This window comes from Brachyhypopomus gauderio, chromosome 10, assembly GCF_052324685.1.
Source record: "Brachyhypopomus gauderio isolate BG-103 chromosome 10, BGAUD_0.2, whole genome shotgun sequence".
NCBI lineage: Eukaryota > Metazoa > Chordata > Actinopteri > Gymnotiformes > Hypopomidae > Brachyhypopomus > Brachyhypopomus gauderio.
Window position 1 is genome coordinate 21,696,091 of NC_135220.1, and position 20,742 is coordinate 21,716,832.

Genomic DNA, 20,742 nt, shown 5'->3' on the forward strand with positions numbered 1-20,742 from the left:
CAAAAATTCAACGCTGATTTCTCAGAGGAGAGCTGTGACCTTGACAGACAAATATTGCTGTGGGTCTGCTGAAAGCACTGAATCTTCAGCAGCTCCAGCACAGGGGTCTATTGAAAGCACTGAATCTTCAGCAGCTCTAGCACAGGGGTCTACTGAAAGTGCTGAATCTTCAGCAGCTTTAGCACAGGGGTCTACTGAAAGCACTGAATCTACAGCAGCTCTAGCACAGGGGTCTACTGAAAGCACTGAATCTTCAGCAGCTCCAGCACAGGGGTCTACTGAAAGTGCTGAATCTTCAGCAGCTCTAGCACAGGGGTCTACTGAAAGCACTGAATCTTCAGCAACTCTAGCACAGGGGTCTACTGAAAGCACTGAATCTTCAACAGCTCTAGCACAGGGGTCTACTGAAAGTGCTGAATCCTCAGCAGCTCCAGCACAGGGGTCTACTGAAAGCACTGAATCTTCAGCAGCTCTAGTGCAGGGGTCTACTGAAAGTGCTGAATCTTCAGCAGCTCTAGCACAGGGGTCTACTGAAAGCACTGAATCTACAGCAGCTCTAGCACAGGGGTCTACTGAAAGCACTGAATCTTCAGCAGCTCCAGCACAGGGGTCTACTGAAAGTGCTGAATCTTCAGCAGCTCTAGCACAGGGGTCTACTGAAAGCACTGAATCTTCAGCAACTCTAGCACAGGGGTCTACTGAAAGCACTGAATCTTCAACAGCTCTAGCACAGGGGTCTACTGAAAGTGCTGAATCCTCAGCAGCTCCAGCACAGGGGTCTACTGAAAGCACTGAATCTTCAGCAGCTCTAGTGCAGGGGTCTACTGAAAGTGCTGAATCTTCAGCAGCTCTAGCACAGGGGTCTACTGAAAGCACTGAATCTTCAGCAGCTCTAGCACAGGGGTCTACTGAAAGCACTGAATCTTCAACAGCTCTAGCACAGGGGTCTACTGAAAGTGCTGAATCCTCAGCAGCTCCAGCACAGGGGTCTACTGAAAGCACTGAATCTTCAGCAACTCTAGCACAGGGGTCTACTGAAAGCACTGAATCTTCAACAGCTCTAGCACAGGGGTCTACTGAAAGTGCTGAATCCTCAGCAGCTCCAGCACAGGGGTCTACTGAAAGCACTGAATCTTCAGCAGCTCTAGTGCAGGGGTCTACTGAAAGTGCTGAATCTTCAGCAGCTCTAGCACAGGGGTCTACTGAAAGCACTGAATCTTCAGCAGCTCTAGCACAGGGGTCTACTGAAAGCACTGAATCTTCAACAGCTCTAGCACAGGGGTCTACTGAAAGTGCTGAATCCTCAGCAGCTCCAGCACAGGGGTCTACTGAAAGTGCTGAATCTTCAGCAGCTCTAGCACAGGGGTCTACTGAAAGCACTGAATCTTCAGCAACTCTAGCACAGGGGTCTACTGAAAGCACTGAATCTTCAACAGCTCTAGCACAGGGGTCTACTGAAAGTGCTGAATCCTCAGCAGCTCCAGCACAGGGGTCTACTGAAAGCACTGAATCTTCAGCAGCTCTAGTGCAGGGGTCTACTGAAAGTGCTGAATCTTCAGCAGCTCTAGCACAGGGGTCTACTGAAAGCACTGAATCTTCAGCAGCTCTAGCACAGGGGTCTACTGAAAGCTAGGGCTGTGACGGTATGGATTTTTTATTACCGCGGTAAGAAACTAACGCATCACCGCGGTATTGCGGTTAACCGTGAGACCCAGCCCCGCCCCCTGCCCCGCCCCCCACACTCACCCCCAAAAAGTAATGGTACTATGATTAATTAATGTACAAAGTTTTATTCTTCAAACCAGAAACTGTATTAGCCCTGATGTATCAAACAATGCATCATAGCCTACATAAACGTAAAAAAAAAAACATAAATACAGCATAAAAAGGGAACATATGCTGTCTGTATAATTCTTCCTTGTACAGCTACTGCGCAACTAACGTAAATCCGCACGTTCTGGCTTATTTATCCATCTTAATGTTTTTTGCCAGGCAAACCAACATGTTTACTTTGTCGGGTTTAAGGGAGGATCTAAATGGAGTGACTATGTTGCCAGCCGCACTAAATACACGCTCGGAGGGTGTGCTCGTAGCGCATACTGTCATATATTTTCTGGCGACATTCGACAGAAGAGGGAATCGAGCTTGATTGTCCCTCCACCAAGCAAGTGGGTCCGAGTGCGCATCAAGGGTTTCCTCCTGTAAATACCTCGCAAGTTCCGTGTCTGCACGAATTCTCTTGGGAATCAATGGGCGTGTCTGTTCCTGTCTTTTTCCAAGCAGATCTGCAAGACTTTTCTTTTTTTTAGAAGGAGGAGCTAGTCTGCTTGCCCCTTCTCCATCCTCAGTCATCGAGATTTGCATGACAACTCTGTCATCGCGGCCCTCTTCGGGAACTGCCAGCATCTCCTCCAGCAGCTTGTCTTTTATGTCATCGGAGTTGCTGTCCTTGTGTCTTGGGTCAACAAATGAGGCCTTTGCCAACAGTACCTGTGTTGCAGGTGCACTGTATTTTTCTTCCAAGACTCCGGTCATTTTTTTTTTCAGGTTGCGCGCCAACTCTGTGTCTTCTTCAGTTGGAAGCAAAAGATCCTCTCGAAGTAACTGTAGTACCGGTTTCAAGGAGGACGCTGTAACCATCGTCTCTGAAGACAGCGCATCAGTAAAATCTGCAACTTTTTTCAGCGCCGCATTAACGGATTCTAGGACTTCGACATCCTGCCACGTCGGAATCAAATGCTGACTACGCCGATCATCCAGCACCCTTTTAATAGCTGGGCACTGCTCAAGAACACGTTCAACCATCTTCTGCGTAGAACCCCACCTAGTCGAACAATCCTGTGAATACATTAAAACAGGATTCACTTAAAATAAATTACGATCAGTGATCAGCCAGTTCTAAACTTATTACCCAGTTATTAACTTAAGCGACAAACACTATATATATATATATATATATATATATATATATATATATATATATATATATATATATATATAATGTGTGTGTGTATTCTAAAAATATAATGATCTAGTTTCACTTAATTTGGCTGGATTAAAGTACTGCTCGGCACGCACAAATTCAACTTCAACAAGCTTTTACGGGAGTTAATAAAAAAAATCGTTAAGTGCTTTTATTTTTCGTTTCCTTGGGATAATTGTTGGACATCCGTGAATTATTTTACTTTTTCTTTGTGTGTCCCGCTACCCTGAAGGCTTTCGTAACTGTTTATTGTGTAATATATGCGGACAACTTACCACGACTAGGCAATGCTGGGGCAAGTTGAGCTCTGCTTGTTCTTTGATAAGCTTTCTCTTCTTTTGCCAGCTTTGTGAGAACGTTGTCACCAAAGTTCTGCACAAACCAATAGCGCGGGCTGTGCGGTCTTTCTCTGACTTCAGTGCGTTGGTTACAGCTAAATGCAGATTATGGCCAAAACAATTTAGCCATTGCCAGCCAAGTTTACGTACGGCAGCCACAATGTTGGCCCCATTGTCTGTTGTAATGCATGCCAATTTCCCTTCATCCAGAGACCACTCTTGGAGGGAAGATCTGAGCGCTTCTGCCAGGTTGTCACCCGTGTGACTTTCTGGAATGAATAAGGTCTCCAGGCATTTTGATTGTAGTTCCCAGTTTGCATTGAGGTAGTGTATGGTCAGGCTCATGTATGGCATCATGTTCACACTTGACCATATATCCGTTGTCATCGAGAAATGATAAACTTCTTTCAGGTCCCGTATTATACCCTCCTTCACTGTCTGGCAGAGGTGGGGACTCGAGTCACATGACTTGGACTCGAGTCAGACTCGAGTCATTAATATTAAGACTTTTGACTTGACTTGAAAAAATATTCAGAGACTTAGACTTGACTTGGACTTTTACACCAATAACTTGGGACTTGAATTGGACTTGAACCTGTTTACTTGCAAAGACTTGATTTTTTTTTTACTCTAAATCTAAAACGCATATTAATATTTTTAAAGTGCGCCCCATTAATTTCATTTCCGTCCTTCTGACGCAGACCGGCGTTACACCAGATTCTGTGACCGTCGAGTTTTGTGACCACAGGGGGCGCTATTTCACAGTTTCTGTTCAGAGGCACAAACGCTTTACGAATGCTACGTAAACTACGCTGATGCACTTTCTTTACTCGTTTTGTTGGTATCCACGAGCCAATATATGATCAATTCTGACAGCAGCCATCAGAATATGTGACCCCACTGAATCTCCAGGTAACAATAGTAGCCTACACCGTGACCCCACAATAACAGAAAACAATGAAAAAATAACCCTAACCTTTTATTAGTCTATATTTAAACATTTTATCCAAATGTTTAGAATAACCATTCGTAATGACAGCATCTTGCTTACGATGAAGCTTGCTATTTTCTTGTAAAATGAAAACGAAACATTCTTGTTTAAGTACATTTATGTAATTAAGAGAAGATAAAATGTAAATGATCTGTCATATTTTGACACCAACAAAACGAGTAAAGAAATGCATCAGCGTAGCATTCGTAAAGCGTTGGTGCCTGTAAAAAAGAAAAAGACTCGAAAGGACTTGAAATTCCAAGTTTCAGACTTGGGACTTGACTTGACGGTTGCCTGTCTTGACTCGAGACTTGACTTGAGTTGGCTGTCTTTGCTTGAGACTTGACTCGGGACTTGAGGATAAAGACTTGGACTTACTTGAGACTTGCAAAACACTGACTTGGTCCCACCTCTGCTGTCTGGTATAATGCAGGAACTGCTTTCTGCGAGAAGTACTTTCGATCGGGAAGTACATATTGCTTATCAAAGGCCTGTAGCATTGCCTTGAAAGCTGACTTCTCAACGGTACGAAAGGGAACCATTTCCTCAACTAAATAGCGGGTCACACTGTCAGTTAGCGTTCGCCACTGTTTACTGTCACGTTGGTATTTCGCTCCTCTTGCAAAAGCTTCAGAGATGGCCAGTTGCTGCTGACCTGGACCTGCTCCTGACGCAGATGTGCTGCTCCCAAGTTGGGCAAACGCCAAAGGGTGATTAATTTTAAGATGTGCTCTTAAATTACTGGTATTTCCTCTTGAGACTGCGATTTTTTTTCTGCAAATGCGGCATATTGCCTCCTCTACATTTGCTGGCTGTCCATTGTCATCTGACTCAAATCCAAAATGGGCCCAAATTGGTGACGAAGTATTTGCCTTTGAAACAAGATTCGTGGCCATTGCTGAATTGAATAATGTCGGCTTAATTGTCATCCGTATGGACATTACCATAAGAGGAGCATTTTCGACATGTGCAATTAAAATAAAATTCGTTTTATTTCTGGTGTGTGTGAGTGTGGAAAATATTTGAGTGTGACTGTTATTTGTAGCAAGCATCAAGTATTCAAACCGTAAAATAATTATTAATAATCAGAAAAATCCAAAAGAACCCCCCCTCGGTCCATTTGTTTATGGACTTTTCCTTTCTGTCGAGCGCGTTCTTGAACACGTGATGGATGATAACTAAATATTTACAGAGTTTATATTACAGATCACAGTTAATGTGCAGCCATGTAACTTGTAATAGAAAAGGCAATGCGTTAAATCAAGCGGGAGACTATCAACACTCAATATGTTTTTATTAAAATGGCGACAACAACCAAATACACCAACGTTCAATTAAAAATGTATTTATTTATTTTTTATTTATTGTAAATTTCTCCGTGGCACGTGCAGTGCAGTTCGTTTGTTGCTAAGTGCTCAGTTTAATCTTTAGCTGCTTGGCAAAATAACGGCTATAACATTATTCAGCTAAAAGTAAGACAGTTTAAATTAATCGGAACATTTCCACTGATATAACAAGACCTAAATAGAATTCCTAAATAGAATCACCAACCCGGTCTCATTCGTATGAAATCGTACGCAAAACTAAGCACTGGATAAACTACTCTCTCTGCTGTGCTGGAGAGACTCGGATCCAGGGTGCTGCGTGAGATCGTTCAAAAATCATTGCGCGGTGAACAAATTTTACACATCATAGTTATTTGTTTGTGGAGTGAAATGGATAGTATAGGACTTAAAAGTGGCATATTAATACTGAATTCGTTATGGCTGTGCTTTTATTGAGCATTTCACTATGGCTCAAAACTCAATCAGATTTTACAACAATTAAAAAATGTGGTAATGACAGTAATGAGCTCATCACCGCGGTAGACGTCCCATAACCGCGGTATTGCGGTAATAAAATTATCGTCACAGCCCTACTGAAAGCACTGAATCTTCAACAGCTCTAGCACAGGGGTCTACTGAAAGTGCTGAATCCTCAGCAGCTCCAGCACAGGGGTCTACTGAAAGCACTGAATCTTCAGCAGCTCCAGCACAGGGGTCTACTGAAAGCACTGAATCTTCAACAGCTCCAGCACAGGGGTCTACTGAAAGCACTGAATCTCCAGCAGCTCCAGCACAGGGGTCTACTGAAAGCACTGAATCTTCAACAGCTCTAGCACAGGGGTCTACTGAAAGTGCTGAATCTTCAGCAGCTCCAGCACAGGGGTCTACTGAAAGCACTGAATCTTCAGCAGCTCCAGCACAGGGGTCTACTGAAAGCACTGAATCTTCAACAGCTCCAGCACAGGGATCTACTGAAAGCACTGAAACTTCAGCAGGTCCAGCACAGGCCTTGTGACTACAGCGGTTGTCCACAGACATCTGAATTGGATCTCTAGAATGACTATTCATTCTGTGCTTGAAAGTGTGCTTCATTCCACAAGAATCACTGACAACACAATGTGGATCATAACGGAAGGCTTCTTCCAAAAAAGAAAGGCTCAGTGTCAAACCTGCTAGATAATCTATAGCAGTAATAAGAACACATCTCATTTACAGTTACGGAGGCACACACAACACAGAAGGATGTACTGACAGCTGTTAAAGCACGGTATCTTTAAAGCTCTTAAAGCAAGCACGGATAAATCATTCTGTAGTGCCCCAAAGACACTGCCATCATACATGCTGGAGTGTAATTCCTATGGGAATATATCTGGTTGGGATAACTATAGAAAATACTTTGAAGCACACCAATGTCTTAAAAGAAGTTCCATAGGATGTGTGCATAATGGACTGTTTTGCTCTATTTTCATTTAGCAGAACAGCTAAATAAATTATACGTGACTTTATTTCAGTTCTGTGTTGAGATGGCGGTGAGTCGCTAGCTGCTAACAGAAGAGTGACAGGTTTTGTGCTCTCAGGTTTACATTTGCAACATCTAGCCATTCAGTAATGGAAAAGTACATTCCAAGCGGAAATTGCGGAGAGCAGTCTACAGCATTCACGAGCTCCGCGACGAAATGCTCTTCATGGCTGGAGCCACAGAATTCACCTTTTGCATGGCACCTTTTCTCAGGCACCGTCAACGAGTATCTTGAATCCACAAAACTGTCAGTTCCAAAGTCCTTTTAGTTCTCCACGTGAGCTTGGTCAGCTGCGTCTGCTCAGCGATCTCCAGATCACCGTCTACACAACCCTTACACATTTTTCCATGAATAAATCAGGTCTGGTTGGAAAGCTGTTTGAAACCAAATGCTTGGATCAATTTTTGAAGTAATACTCATCAGTCAGCCTTTTTACAGATTATAATCGAATTTAAAGGATTCTTGGCCAGTGTGGAATTGGACCTGGAGCACGACAGACCCCATTTTTGAGAAGTTTTTCTTCAGACACTGATAGTGTTTACTGGTCTGTCTTGATTGTAGGACTTTTGCCTTTTGTCTGATACATGCACATTAAGAAGAAGAGTACGGCATACAAAATATACAAACGAAACGTCCGTTACTCTGAGCGCTTGGATTGGGCAGATCTATTATCAGAATAGCCGAACCTACCAATTAGGCACACAATGAAAGAATCTGTGTGAGTGCTGTGTGATTATGCTAAATGCCACACTTTATAAAACACACCTATACAATCATGTTTACAATTGCAAAGGAACCAAAAGGGGAAAGCTGTTATTTGGGCACACTGGAGTTCCCAGGACCAACCAGTACCAATACTGATAATAGATTTCACCTAGTGCTGTTTAGAAATATTCTGCAGTACAGTGTCAGTGCAGTACACACCATAATGTCACCAGGGAAATCCCATCATACTACACACACACACGCACACACACACACACACACACTCACACACACACACACACACAATATATATATATATATATATATATATATATATATATATATATATATATATATATATATATATATATATATATATATACATACATAGAGAGAGAGAGAGAGAGAGGCAGACAGACAGACAGACAGAGACACAGAGACAAGAGATTAAAGGTTCTTGTGAAGTACACAATGTTCCAGAGAAACAGGACACTTCATCCGTTGAAGGTCCTCTGTTCACAACGTCCTGTTTCTCTGGAAACTTTGTGTACTTCAATACAATGTTTAACATCTCCACTTATCTTACCTAAGCACACTGTAGTTACTTACCTGCCATCTTCTTCAAACTTGTATATATAGTCACTCAAGAAATTGGACCATAAATGTTGGCTGATATTAAAAAGTAATTAATAAAATGTAATACAAAAAACATATTAAACATATACTTGTCACGTTGAGGACCCCGGCCCCTCCCTTTTGGGCATGTGTTTACGTAGTCTACGTGCATCGTCTGCGTCTGTGGATATTCCGTGGTGATGGCTATGTCATGTGATAATCCGTCTCACCTGTGAATCGTCTCGTAATCACGTGGGGTTAATGTGGTTTGTCTATTTAATGTGCGCTCGCGCAGTGTCCTGTGCTCGTCGTTGTCTATGTCTACACGTTGTGTGTGTATGCGGAGTGGTCTACGTGCGCTATTGCGCTATATCTGTGTTTTTCGTGCGCGTTACGCGCTAAAATAAAAGTGACATCTGTCAAGCCAGAGGGATCCGTGTCTCGTCCTTCGTCCAGCCCCGAGCGTCACAGAACGACGAGCCGCGAAGAGACACCAACATGCCAGGCTACGCCACCCGGCATAAGAAGGCGGATCGCCCCAGCAAGCGGCACCACCGCTCTTCTTCCTCTCCCCCGCGCCGCAAAGCCCAGCCGACTCGGGCACAGCTCATGCAGGACCCCGAGTGCGCGTACCTGCTGTGCGCGGCTCGGGAGACATCCATACCCGAGCTGGCGGAGGAGTACCGCCGGACAGCGGCGCGGGTGTGGGAGGAGAGGCACCCAGCTCCTTCCCGGGAAGGATCACCCATACGGGTGAGTAACCCCGAGCTCTATGAGGCGTCGCCACCAGAGGGCGTGCTCGTAGAGGAGGAGAACCCGCCGACGCTGGCGCAACTAGAGGAGGACCCTGTGTGCGCCTTCCAGCTGGCCTCAGCCCGGCGGCTAGAGGAGAGGGAACCCGAGCTGGCAGAGTCCCTCCTCCAGGGCGCGGTAAGGATTTGGAGGGAGCGACACTCCCCTCCATCCCGCGTCCTCTCGCCTCTGAGGGTGGGCTCCTGCATCTTCGGTGCTACCGAGTCCACCCCAGAGAGCGAGTTTGGGGAGGTGGACTCCGAGGAGGAGCAAGAGGACGCGGAAGAGGCCTACCCTCCATCTCTGTGCGATGCCTCCACCATTGACTATGGTGGGGAAGGGGAGGAATCCTACCCCCTGTCGGTGAACGACTACGGTGAGGAGGAGGAGGAGTCAGAGGAAGAATATCTCCCTCCCCCCGTAGATTCCTCTCCCACCGTCGAGGAGGGGGAGGAGTGCTCCGACGGCGGGTACTCCGCCTACCCCGCTGGAGACGGTGAGGAGGAGGAGGGCACGGACAGCGACCTCTATTCAGAGGAGGAGGGCAGTCCGCCTCCCTCTGAGTGTTCCGTGGGAACTGTAAAAGGGAGGGGCACTCCTGGGGAGACCGCGTCCTCCGAACCTTCCAGGGCCAGCCCCATGGACTATTCCCGGGGTGAGAGCCCGGCTAAGTCTATGGAAGGGGTCCTGGAGGGCGAGGAGGAGCTGATGGACTGTGAGGAGGAGCTCCCTCACGCTGCGCCTGGCAAGCCCGCCAGCTACGCTGCCTCGGACATGTCCGCCCGCGGCGCTGCACCTGGCGCGTCCGCCCGCCGCGCTGCGCCCAGCGGAGGGTTCGCAGCGAAGGCAGGAGGGGGACTGCCCAACGCAGCACCAGCAGCTCCGGATCTCTCTCCCCTCATCGCTCTCCTCCTGGCACGCAGCCTGGTGCCAATGTCGTGTGTGTGTGTTCCTGTAATCGTAAGTCTGCCCGTATGTGTACCAAACCCCCTTTTCCCGTTTGTGTCGATGTGTGTAAGCGTGCCTGTTTGTGTGTTTGTTCCTGTGCCGTTTAATGTGTTTAACGTCTTTTCCCCCGTCTTCCCAGGGAGGGTGTGCTAGGCGATTCGTGATGGACGCTTCGCCAAGGGCAGTCACCTCCCAGACGCAGGACTGAGCGCGTCGGATCCGCCCATCGTCGTGTGTTCGGGGCACTCGGTCCTGTTGGCACCCCGGGACGGGTAGTGCCCTTGGAGGGGGCGTCTGTCACGTTGAGGACCCCGGCCCCTCCCTTTTGGGCGTGTGTTTACGTAGTCTACGTGCATCGTCTGCGTCTGTGGATATTCCGTGGTGATGGCTATGTCATGTGATAATCCGTCTCACCTGTGAATCGTCTCGTAATCACGTGGGGTTAATGTGGTTTGTCTATTTAATGTGCGCTCGTGCAGTGTCCTGTGCTCGTCGTTGTCTAAGTCTACACGTTGTGTGTGTATGCGGAGTAGTCTACGTGCGCTATTGCGCTATATCTGTGTTTTTCGTGCGCGTTACGCGCTAAAATAAAAGTGACGTCTGTCAAGCCAGAGGGATCCGTGTCTCGTCCTTCGTCCAGCCCAGAGCGTCACAATACTGCACAAAAAAAACAAGATTTTACAGTTGTACAGTTTACAGGAGAGTCAGTGATGAACTAAAAGAAGAGACCTTCAACCCCATATTCTCCATGACTTGACACTTGACACATACACACGCACACGCACACACACACACACACACACACACACACACACACACACACATATATATATATATATATATATATATATATATATATATATATATATATATATATATATATATATATATATATATTCAGGGTTGTATTAGAATGTTTCTTTTAATGATGAATGCCTTTTGTTTATTTCTGATCATTGAAGAGCAGCAGTTGTATGGATCTAGACGATTCATAGACAAGCAGCTTGCCTTTCAGAGCATTTGATGCTGCAGAGTTAATATTCTGTTTAATCAAGGGTACAACGAGGAGTGGTCAACATAGCAGAGTCTGAATATTAATGAATATTTGCGAATGAAGCAATCCAACATTTGTCTGGCTAGAACTGAGTTGAAGAAGAGAAATTAGCATACTTGCTAACAAAAGGCAGAGATAATATGTGTTAGTCAGGCTGATGAACTATTGATTGAGATTAATGCTAGTGCCTTTTGGAATGAGTCATAAAACAATAACCTATTACACGAGGTAATTGCTCATATGAAAAATCTATTATATTTCTATCCGTTGGCCAGAGCAAACGACTTTGTAATATTTATCAGGACTCTGTGGACCAGAATTTATTAACTGACAAGCAAGTAGAAAGACTTCCAGGGTAAAATGAAAGTTGGACGGTTTTAGAGTTTGTGGATTTTTAATTTACATATTGTAGATATGTAACACAGTATTCGTTAATCTTTATTAGTAGTATTAATTATTAATTAGTATTGATTATTAATGAGCATAAATGAAGAATCATGTTGAAACAGAAACTAACCATGTATTTCAGCTCGACTCTGTTTCAAAAGTCCTTGCAGTGAAAGCAATGCTTACATGTTTATAAAAATATATACTCACTGGCCACTTTATTAAGTACACCTTGCTAGTAGCGGGTTGGACCCCCTTTGCCTTCAGAACTGCCTTAATCCTTCGTGGCATAGATTCAACAAGGTACTCAGAAACATTCCTCAGACAGTCTGGTCCATATTGACATGATAACATCACACAGTTGCTGCAGATTTGTCAGCTGCACATCCATGATGTGAATCTCCTGTTCCACCACATCCCAAAGGTGCTCTGTAGGATTGAGATCTTGTGACTGTGGAGGCCATTCGAGTACAGTGAAGTCATTGTCGTGCTCAAGAAACCTGTCTGAGATGCTTCGAGCTTTATGACATGACATCCAGCAGCGCGTTATCCTGCTGGATGTAGCCATCAGAAGATGTGTACACCGTGGTCATAAAGGGATGGACATGGTCAGCAACAATGCTTGTTGACACGATGCTCAATTGGTACTAATGGGCCCAAAATGTGCCAGGAAAATATCCCCCACACCACAGCACCACCACCAGCCGTTGGTGAACCGTTGATACAAGGCAGGATGGATCCATGCTTTCATATTGTTGACACCAAATTCTGACCCTACCATAAGAATGTCGCAGCCGAAATCGAGAGTCATCAGACCAGGCAACGCCCTCTGACCTCTGGCATCAACAAAGCATTTGCGCCCACACAACTGCCGCTCACTGGATATTTTCTCTTTTTCAGACCATTCTCTTCAAACCCTAGAGATGGTTGTACGTGAAATTCCCAGTAGATCAGCAGTTTTTTTTTTTCATTTCCTTAACCTCCTAACATCTCCCGGGATCTGTTTCCTAATGCCTTCGTTGTCTCAGGAGCTACAGATACAGCGTTAAGGTATTTTCCCTTAAACTCAACTTCCTTTCATTTTAATAATAGTCTCTTAGCCTACTGAATAATTATGCTGATTACATTTTTACTACTTTTTCTTTTTCTAGTTAATTTTTTTTTATTACACATGAAGCTGCCAGTAGACAATGCAGCAAGCTTAGAACTGGTGAATATTCTCTACATGGTGAATATTCACTACATGGTGAATATTCTCTACATGGTGAAGATTCTCTAAATGGTGAATATTCACTACATGGTGAAGATTCTCTAAATGGTGAATATTCACTACATGGTGAAGAATCTCTACATGGTGAATATTCACTACATGGTGAATATTCTCTACATGGTGAATATTCACTACATGGTGAATATTCTCTACATGGTGAAGATTCTCTAAATGGTGAATATTCACTACATGGTGAAGATTCTCTAAATGGTGAATATTCACTACATGGTGAAGAATCTCTACATGGTGAATATTCACTACACGGTGAAGATTCTCTACATGGTGAATATTCACTACATGGTGAAGAATCTCTACATGGTGAATATTCACTACATGGTGAAGAATCTCTACATGGTGAATATTCACTACACGGTGAAGAATCTCTGCACGGTGAAGATTCTCTACACAGTGAAGATTCTATACACAGTGAAGATTCTCTACATGGTGAAGATTCTCTACATGCCAGGTGATGTTTGGGTCATGCCAAGATGGCAGCATTTCGACCCAATAACACTGTAAATCCCCCCTTTTTGATGTTTATATTGGATTCTTGTCTTGGGATATTTTTTGAATCACTGGCAAATCCTTCCAAGATGAGTTGGAAACAGGCCGTTAAGGACAGCGTACACCCACACCACTGCTTCATCAGTGCAGATCACAGTAGGAATACATGCATATAAAAGGATGGATATTCCAGCTGTGTTGGGCTTTGCACAAACAAAGTCATTCATCCTTGTAAGTAAATGGTGTGTCTAAAAGCAACATCACAAATGGCTCTGATTGCTTGTGGTGTCCGGTTGGTCTGTGTCAGTTCTGTTTGGTCATGCAGACAGACCGCACCTACATCCATGACTCTCACATAGATAAATGCACATCAGATGTTCCTAGGCCCATTTCCATCTAAAATCAGGTTGCCATGTCCTTCAATAGTCAGTGTTTAGACGTGTTTTGAAAATCACTGCGTATTTGAATATAACATTATCTTTCACATAAATAATGGTGAACAGGAAATACTGCACATGATTGCTGTTAGCCTAATGCACAAGGACGTTCACACAACAGAATTCCCTTTGGATTAAGAAATAATTTGTGGAATTAATCAGCAAATTCAAGAGTTTGCCGCAAACTTCCACGAGACATCTGTATATATTGCAGGATAAAAGTGGCGTCAATACCACTTTATTAGTATTTCCTTATCTGATAACACTGTGAAATAAAAAATCACCTATGAAATGGCATCCTATATCAGTGGTATTTAAACCACATTTCCTGTTGCATATGGAGAAGGGAAATAAGAAAATGATCCAGGAACAGCTAACCTACACTTAGACGGGTGTGAATGTGGCCTCTGGTCTTATACACACAGAATCCCATTGCTCCTGCTCTCTGATTCAGACCTTAATATCTCCTCCTGAATGCCTTTACGCTGTTTCCAAGGTGACCAAACGCCTACTCTCTGTTGTATTTTCAGGAACAATTAGCCTCCCAAAAAAGCATGTTAGTCTAGAGCCTTCATCTCTGTCCTTTAGTGTCTTTCTATCATCTGAGTGAAAATAGACCTAAAACCTACCTTGACTCCAATTTTACGGTATGTTTTAAATACATTTTCATCAAATCGCTTATACCACAACATATATCGTGGTGAAAATGATAAAAATTAGGCATCTTAATAGTATATAAAGGAACGATGACCTTTTGTGTTGTGATAAATGAATCGGACACTTTAGAACGTACAACACGTCCACCTGGTGGCTATTTGCTGAACTACATGCATAGCTGAAAATACCTTATTTCAGCAGTAGAAATACGAGCCAAAGTAGAGGAAACTGTAGAATCATCTAAATTACTTCTCTTATTACTTCTCTTAGTCAGAGGACTGCTTATATTTCAAACATCCAGCATGTAAATGTGGTCACAGTGTTGTTTTGTCTTTTATTGCCCTTTGACAGAATGAGACTCACACCTAGAGCCGTACAGCCACTAGGAGTGTGACAGGACGACCTTATCTAACGCAAATGTGAGGGGTTTCACCCATTCTGCTATGCTTGGCTAGCCAGGGATTACTTTTCCACACACAACTCAAATTTATATTTATAAATTCAGGATGATTGTCAGTAAACAGTTCAAGGCTCCAAAAAATGGAAATCTTTAAAAATACATTCAGCTGAGTCCGATATGCAAGATCTCACAGGACAATATCAAGAATGCCCCTGTACATTTGGCTTGAAGTCACCAGCCTCGTTTTAAAAACCAATATTGGTGTATGGCACATTGATAGAGGGGTGATTCGATATCACAGGGGTACCAGGACCTTATATGCACTGCTCTGAGCAACTCATAAAGATCCATGTCTACTGTACATGTGTGTTTGTAAAATAAGACTCTGAAGAAACCCCCTAAATGCACAGCTATCATCTGCATTCGCTACTTTAAACTAGACTATTTTATGGTAAAAATATAATAGTTCACATCAGTTCAAAACAAATCATGAAATGATCTGTGACATGAAAACTGTTTCAGCAATGTACTAGAAATAAATAATGAATGAAGACAGGCAACTTTCCAAGTGTGAGACAGAAAAGTGTGCAGAAAACTGCAGGAGTTAGGCTACTGGTGCAGGTGTTAGGCTACTGGTGCAGGAGTTAGGCTACTGGTGCAGGTGTTAGGTTACTGGTGCAGGTGTTAGGTTACTGGTGTAGCAGTTAAGCTACTGGTGCAGGTGTTAGGTTACTGGTGCAGGAGTTAGGCTACTTGTGCAGGTGTTAGGTTACTGGTGCAGGTGTTAGGTTACTGGTGTAGCAGTTAAGCTACTGGTGCAGGTGTTAGGCTACTGGTGCAGGAGTTAGGTTACTGGTGCAGGAGTTAGGCTACTGGTGCAGGTGTTAGGCTACTGGTGTAGCACTTAGGCTACTGGTGCAGGTGTTAGGTTACTAGTGCAGGTGTTAGGCTACTGGTGCAGGTGTTAGGCTACTGGTGCAGGAGTTAGGTTACTGGTGCAGGAGTTAGGCTACTGGTGCAGGAGTTAGGTTACTGGTGCAGGAGTTAGGCTACTGGTGCAGGTGTTAGGCTACTGGTGCAGGAGTTAGGTTACTGGTGCAGGAGTTAGGCGACTGGTGCAGGAGCTAAGCTACTGATAAAGTGGCTCGGCTGGAGAATTTTAGGGCCTGGGTGCAGATACCCTAAATCAAATTCAATCTATCTCAAAATGATACTGTTAAAAATAAGCCCAAATCCATGTGACCCAGGCTGTAATATATTGGTTTACCTCGTCTCATATTCAAGCCATAGAGAGCTTATTTATCCCACAGAGTTGTTCTCAGTGTATCACCATGCCTCGGGTGAACTCGAACAATTGCACTCTAAATACCACACTGTCTACAGAGGCGGACTGCGCCACATGTTTTCATAGATAATACAGATGCACACACACACACACACACACACACACACACACACACACGCGCACACACACGCGCACACACACACACACACACACACACACACACACACACACACGCACACACACACACGCACACACACACACACAAACCAAACATATAGTTCCCAAGTCCCTAACACACACTCCTGCCACATGTGCACACACACAAATACACGCATACAGCTACACACACACGGTGAATGCACGGTGACAGATGAAACTCAGACAGACGTTTCTTGGCATGCATATTGCATCAGAGCAACACAGCTACCAAAACCAACAACACTTACTGCATTGCTTCTGCAGTACTTGAGCATCTGCGTCATCCAGAAAGCTACAATAAAATGAACCCAACTAAAAAAAGGATTATATCTCATATTTAATTGCATTGACATTTAAATAGTTTAATGGCAGCCTTGGCATTTATAATGTGCCTGTTGATACAGATGGAAGGCCTGTGAACCAAACTTACACTGACTGGGTTTCAAGACATCACAAAGTAATATAACTATTGACCTGTAACACAATACACTAAAATATACACCTTCATCACACCTGTCCTCACCAATAAGCATACTCAGCAAAGGGTGTAACATCAATAGGAAATGAAGCATTACATCACTTCATTACCCCTTATTTTGTCATGGTTTTGACTCTTGAATTCCTGACTTTCTGTTCTTGGTCTAAAAAAGACATTCCCGACTATACCTGGTATTATGAGACAAACGTGTGACTACACAGAGGATGAGTGAGAGTCTCTACATCATCTGAGAGGTTGTAAACAGGTTGTCATTCTCTTTCACTTCAGCCGTGTTGACTGATCGCAAGGTCAGAGTCTCGCGGATGCAAACTGACGCCGCACCTTCCAGATAACGTAGACACTTCTCTGACACGGTCGTCGAACTGCCATACTCTGCTAATGCATTTGGACTCTTTTGAAAAACCTCTTTGTGTTAGCAGGGATCTAAACTGGCATTTTATGTTTACTTAACTTTGAAAGGACGTTTTTGAGATGAAGAGAGGGCATCCGAGGCGTGTTGCTTTAATCTTTAAGTGGCGCTCCGGGTGAATACATTTGAGCGAGGCGCTGCGTTTTAATTTGGACATCTGTCTTCATATAGAAGCCACTAAAAACAATGCCAGTGATATCGATCTTGTCATAAACTTTGCGAGGGTGCAGTAATTTGGGTCTCACTACTGCCCAGGCACTTTTCACCTTCCATTTAGGACTAGGGGAGAAACATTTTGCAGCAGTAATCAAAGTCTCCCAGGCAGCAGTGAAGCATGCCATAGCTTCTTACTGTTCTGTTTCTCTCCACCTCTACTCCCCTCTCTCTCCCCCTCTCTCTCCCTCTCTGTCCCCCACTGTCTCTCTCTGTCTCCCACTGTCTCTCTGTCTCCCTCTCGGTTCCCCACTGTCTCTCTCTCTCTCCCTCTCCCACTATCTCTCTCTTGCTCCCTCTCTCCATCCATCCTTCGCCCTACCTTTAGGATTAGGAAGCCATTACCTCAGCCACGCTGGGCCATAGCAAACAGGGTGCAGACATCACACGGTGCCAGTCACATCATCATCACATGGGCACATTGTTCGACATTTCTCCCCACAAAGCATACATTCAATCTTAATTGGACAGTGATGAGAAATCCCTCTGATGTTCGCCTGCAGCTCCACAAGTCACGACAGCACACAAAGGAAACAAATTAGTGACGAGAGGAGTAATTGGCTGCCTTTACCATCTCCAATCTCCTGCTGCTGGAGCCCTTGCTGTGGCCATCAAGACAACAGAAAAACCAGGAGGCCAAAAATCAGCACGCTGCTCCACAAACACACAGGAGAGAGAGGAGAGTTTTTTTTTTTTTTTTTTTTTTTTTTTTTTGCAAGTATGGCCAGACAGAACACTAATTGGATAATGGGCTAAATCACTTGAGGAAGCTTTTAGGGATAAAAGCACAGTGTTCATATTTTGAGATTGTTTGTAATTAGACGTGGGCAGTTTGAATAGAACAGCCTTATGAGTGGAGGCTCAACATTAAGCTCAGAGATTGGAGTCTGATCAGCACTCTGTGCATCTGGATCCTGAACTTCCTGACAGTCCAATGATGGGTAACAGACCAAAGACGGGTAACACACAGGTAACAGTCCACCAACAGGTAACACATGGGAAACAATCCAACGACGGGTAACACACGGGTAACAGCCCAATGACAGGTAACACACGGGTAACAGTCCAACGACGGGTAACACACGGGTAACAGTCCAATGACAGGTAACACATGGGTAACAGTGCAACGACGGGTAACAGTCCAATGACAGGTAACACACGGGTAACAATCCAATGATGGGTAACACATGGGTAACAGTCCAAAGGCAGGTAACACACGGGTAACAGTCCAATTACGGGTAACACACGGGTAACAGTAAAACGACGGGTAACAGTCCAACGACAGGTAACACACGGGTAACAGTCCAATGATGGGTAACACATGGGTTATAGTCCAACAACGGGTAACACATGGGTAACAGTCCAATGACAGGTTACACACAGGTAACAGTCTAACGACATGTAACACACGGGTAAGAGTCCAACCACAGATAACACATGGGTAACAGTCCAATTACAGGTAACACATGGGTAGCAGTCCAATGATGGGTAACACACTGGTAACAGTCCAACGGCAGGTAACACATGGGTAACAGTCCAACGACAGGTAACACATGGGTAACAATCCAACGGCAGGTAACACATGGGTAACAGTCCAATTACGGGTAACACACAGGTAACAGTAAAACAACGGGTAACAGTCCAACGACGGGTAACACACGGGTAACAGTCCAATGACGGGTAACACACGGGTAACAGTCCAACGATGGGTGACACACGAGTAACAGTCCAACAACGGGTAACACATGGGTAACAGTCCAATGACGGGTAACACATGGGTAACAGTCCAATGACAGGTAACACACGGGTAACAGTCCAATGATGGGTAACACATGGGTTACAGTCCAACAATGGGTAACACATGGGTAACAGTCCAATGACAGGTTACACACAGGTAACAGTCTAATGATGTGTAACACACGGGTAAGAGTCCAACCACAGATAACACATGGGTAACAGTCCAATTACAGGTAACACATGGGTAGCAGTCCAACAACAGGTAACACGAGGGTAACAGTGCAACGACAGGTAACACACTGGTAACAGTGCCACGACGGGTAACAGTCCAACGACGGGTGACACACAGGTAACAGTCCAATGATGGGTAACACATGGGTAACAGTCCAAAAACGGGTAACACATGTGTAACAGTCCAATGACGGGTAACACAATGGCCAGCATCACCTCCTCCCCCTGAGCACCAGAGCCTCTCAGATTTTTCCTGTACTTCCTGTATACCCTCAATGGCACAGCTAGACATAGCTCCAGTCATTATTAAATTCATAACCACAATTAAATTTACAATACAGCAATCTCTGGACCTGATCTCTGACCACGATAAGGCCGCTTGCAGAGAAGAGGTCAGCTCCTATCACACTGTCAGGAAAATAACCTTCCTGTAAATGTTAGCGAGACCAATGAGCTGATACTGCACTTCAGGAAGCAGGAGAGGGTGCACACACCATCACCAAAAATGTAGCAAATGTGGAGAGGGTCAGCAGCTTCAAGTTCCTTGGTGGTCACATCACAGAGGAACTTGGGTGGGTGGAACACACCAAGCAGGTAGTCCAGAAGGTGCACAAGTGCCTGTTCAACAGACAGCTGAGGAGATTTGAGATGAACCCCTACATCCTCAGGACATGACGTTCCTGCACTGTGGAGAGCGTTTTGACGTTTTACCACAGGTATGGTAACTGCACTGCTCTTGAGAGGAAAGCTCTGTGGAGGGTGTAGTGGACAGCACTCACTGCCACTCAGCTCCAAAACCTCCTGGAATTTTACACAAGTCCCTGCCTGTGGAAGGCCAAGACGATTATAAAGGACTCCACCCACCCAGACACTGTTTGTTCTCACGTACAGATACAGAAGCATAATATACTTACATACACATAACGTAACTGGTCCAAAGACGGTGCCTTTGACGTAACGGTAACATTCAAAATAACATAGTTGTCAACTATTTAAATTATGTATATTCCTGACGTAGGCAAAGTTGTAGGTTGTAAGAACTTGCATATTTTAGCACTTTTACTGATACTGTCTTAAAGCTATTGATGAAAGAATTTCGAATATGGGAACGTGAAACTACCGGGGTGTAGTTATGTAGTTTTAACGGCATAAGATCTCGTAACGAGATAATATCTCGTAATAACGAGATAAGATGTAACGACATAAGGCCTCGTAAAAACGACATGCTGAAGATTTCTTTTACA

The 20,742-nt window shown here is 44.4% G+C and overlaps 1 protein-coding gene across 1 annotated transcript; it reads right to left on the minus strand.

Moving 5' to 3' along the window:
* Nucleotides 1–1,962: 1,962 nt before the first annotated feature.
* LOC143526210 (E3 SUMO-protein ligase ZBED1-like) lies at nt 1,963–3,708 on the minus strand. The gene is made up of 2 exons (XM_077020856.1): nt 3,259–3,708; nt 1,963–2,838 (listed from the first exon to the last, which is right to left on the minus strand). Exons 1-2 carry the CDS (start codon nt 3,706–3,708, stop codon nt 1,963–1,965), a joined length of 1,326 nt encoding a protein of 441 aa, XP_076876971.1.
* Nucleotides 3,709–20,742: the final 17,034 nt, after the last annotated feature.

Bases quoted from the DNA above. Each gene is read 5' to 3' on its own strand.
- LOC143526210 (XM_077020856.1), bottom strand. From the start codon at position 3,708: ATGACAACGGATATATGGTCAAGTGTGAACATGATGCCATACATGAGC. The intron at 2,839-3,258 runs GTAAGTTGTCCG...ATGTATTCACAG, and splicing joins CCCAGCATTGCCTAGTCGTG to GATTGTTCGACTAGGTGGGG.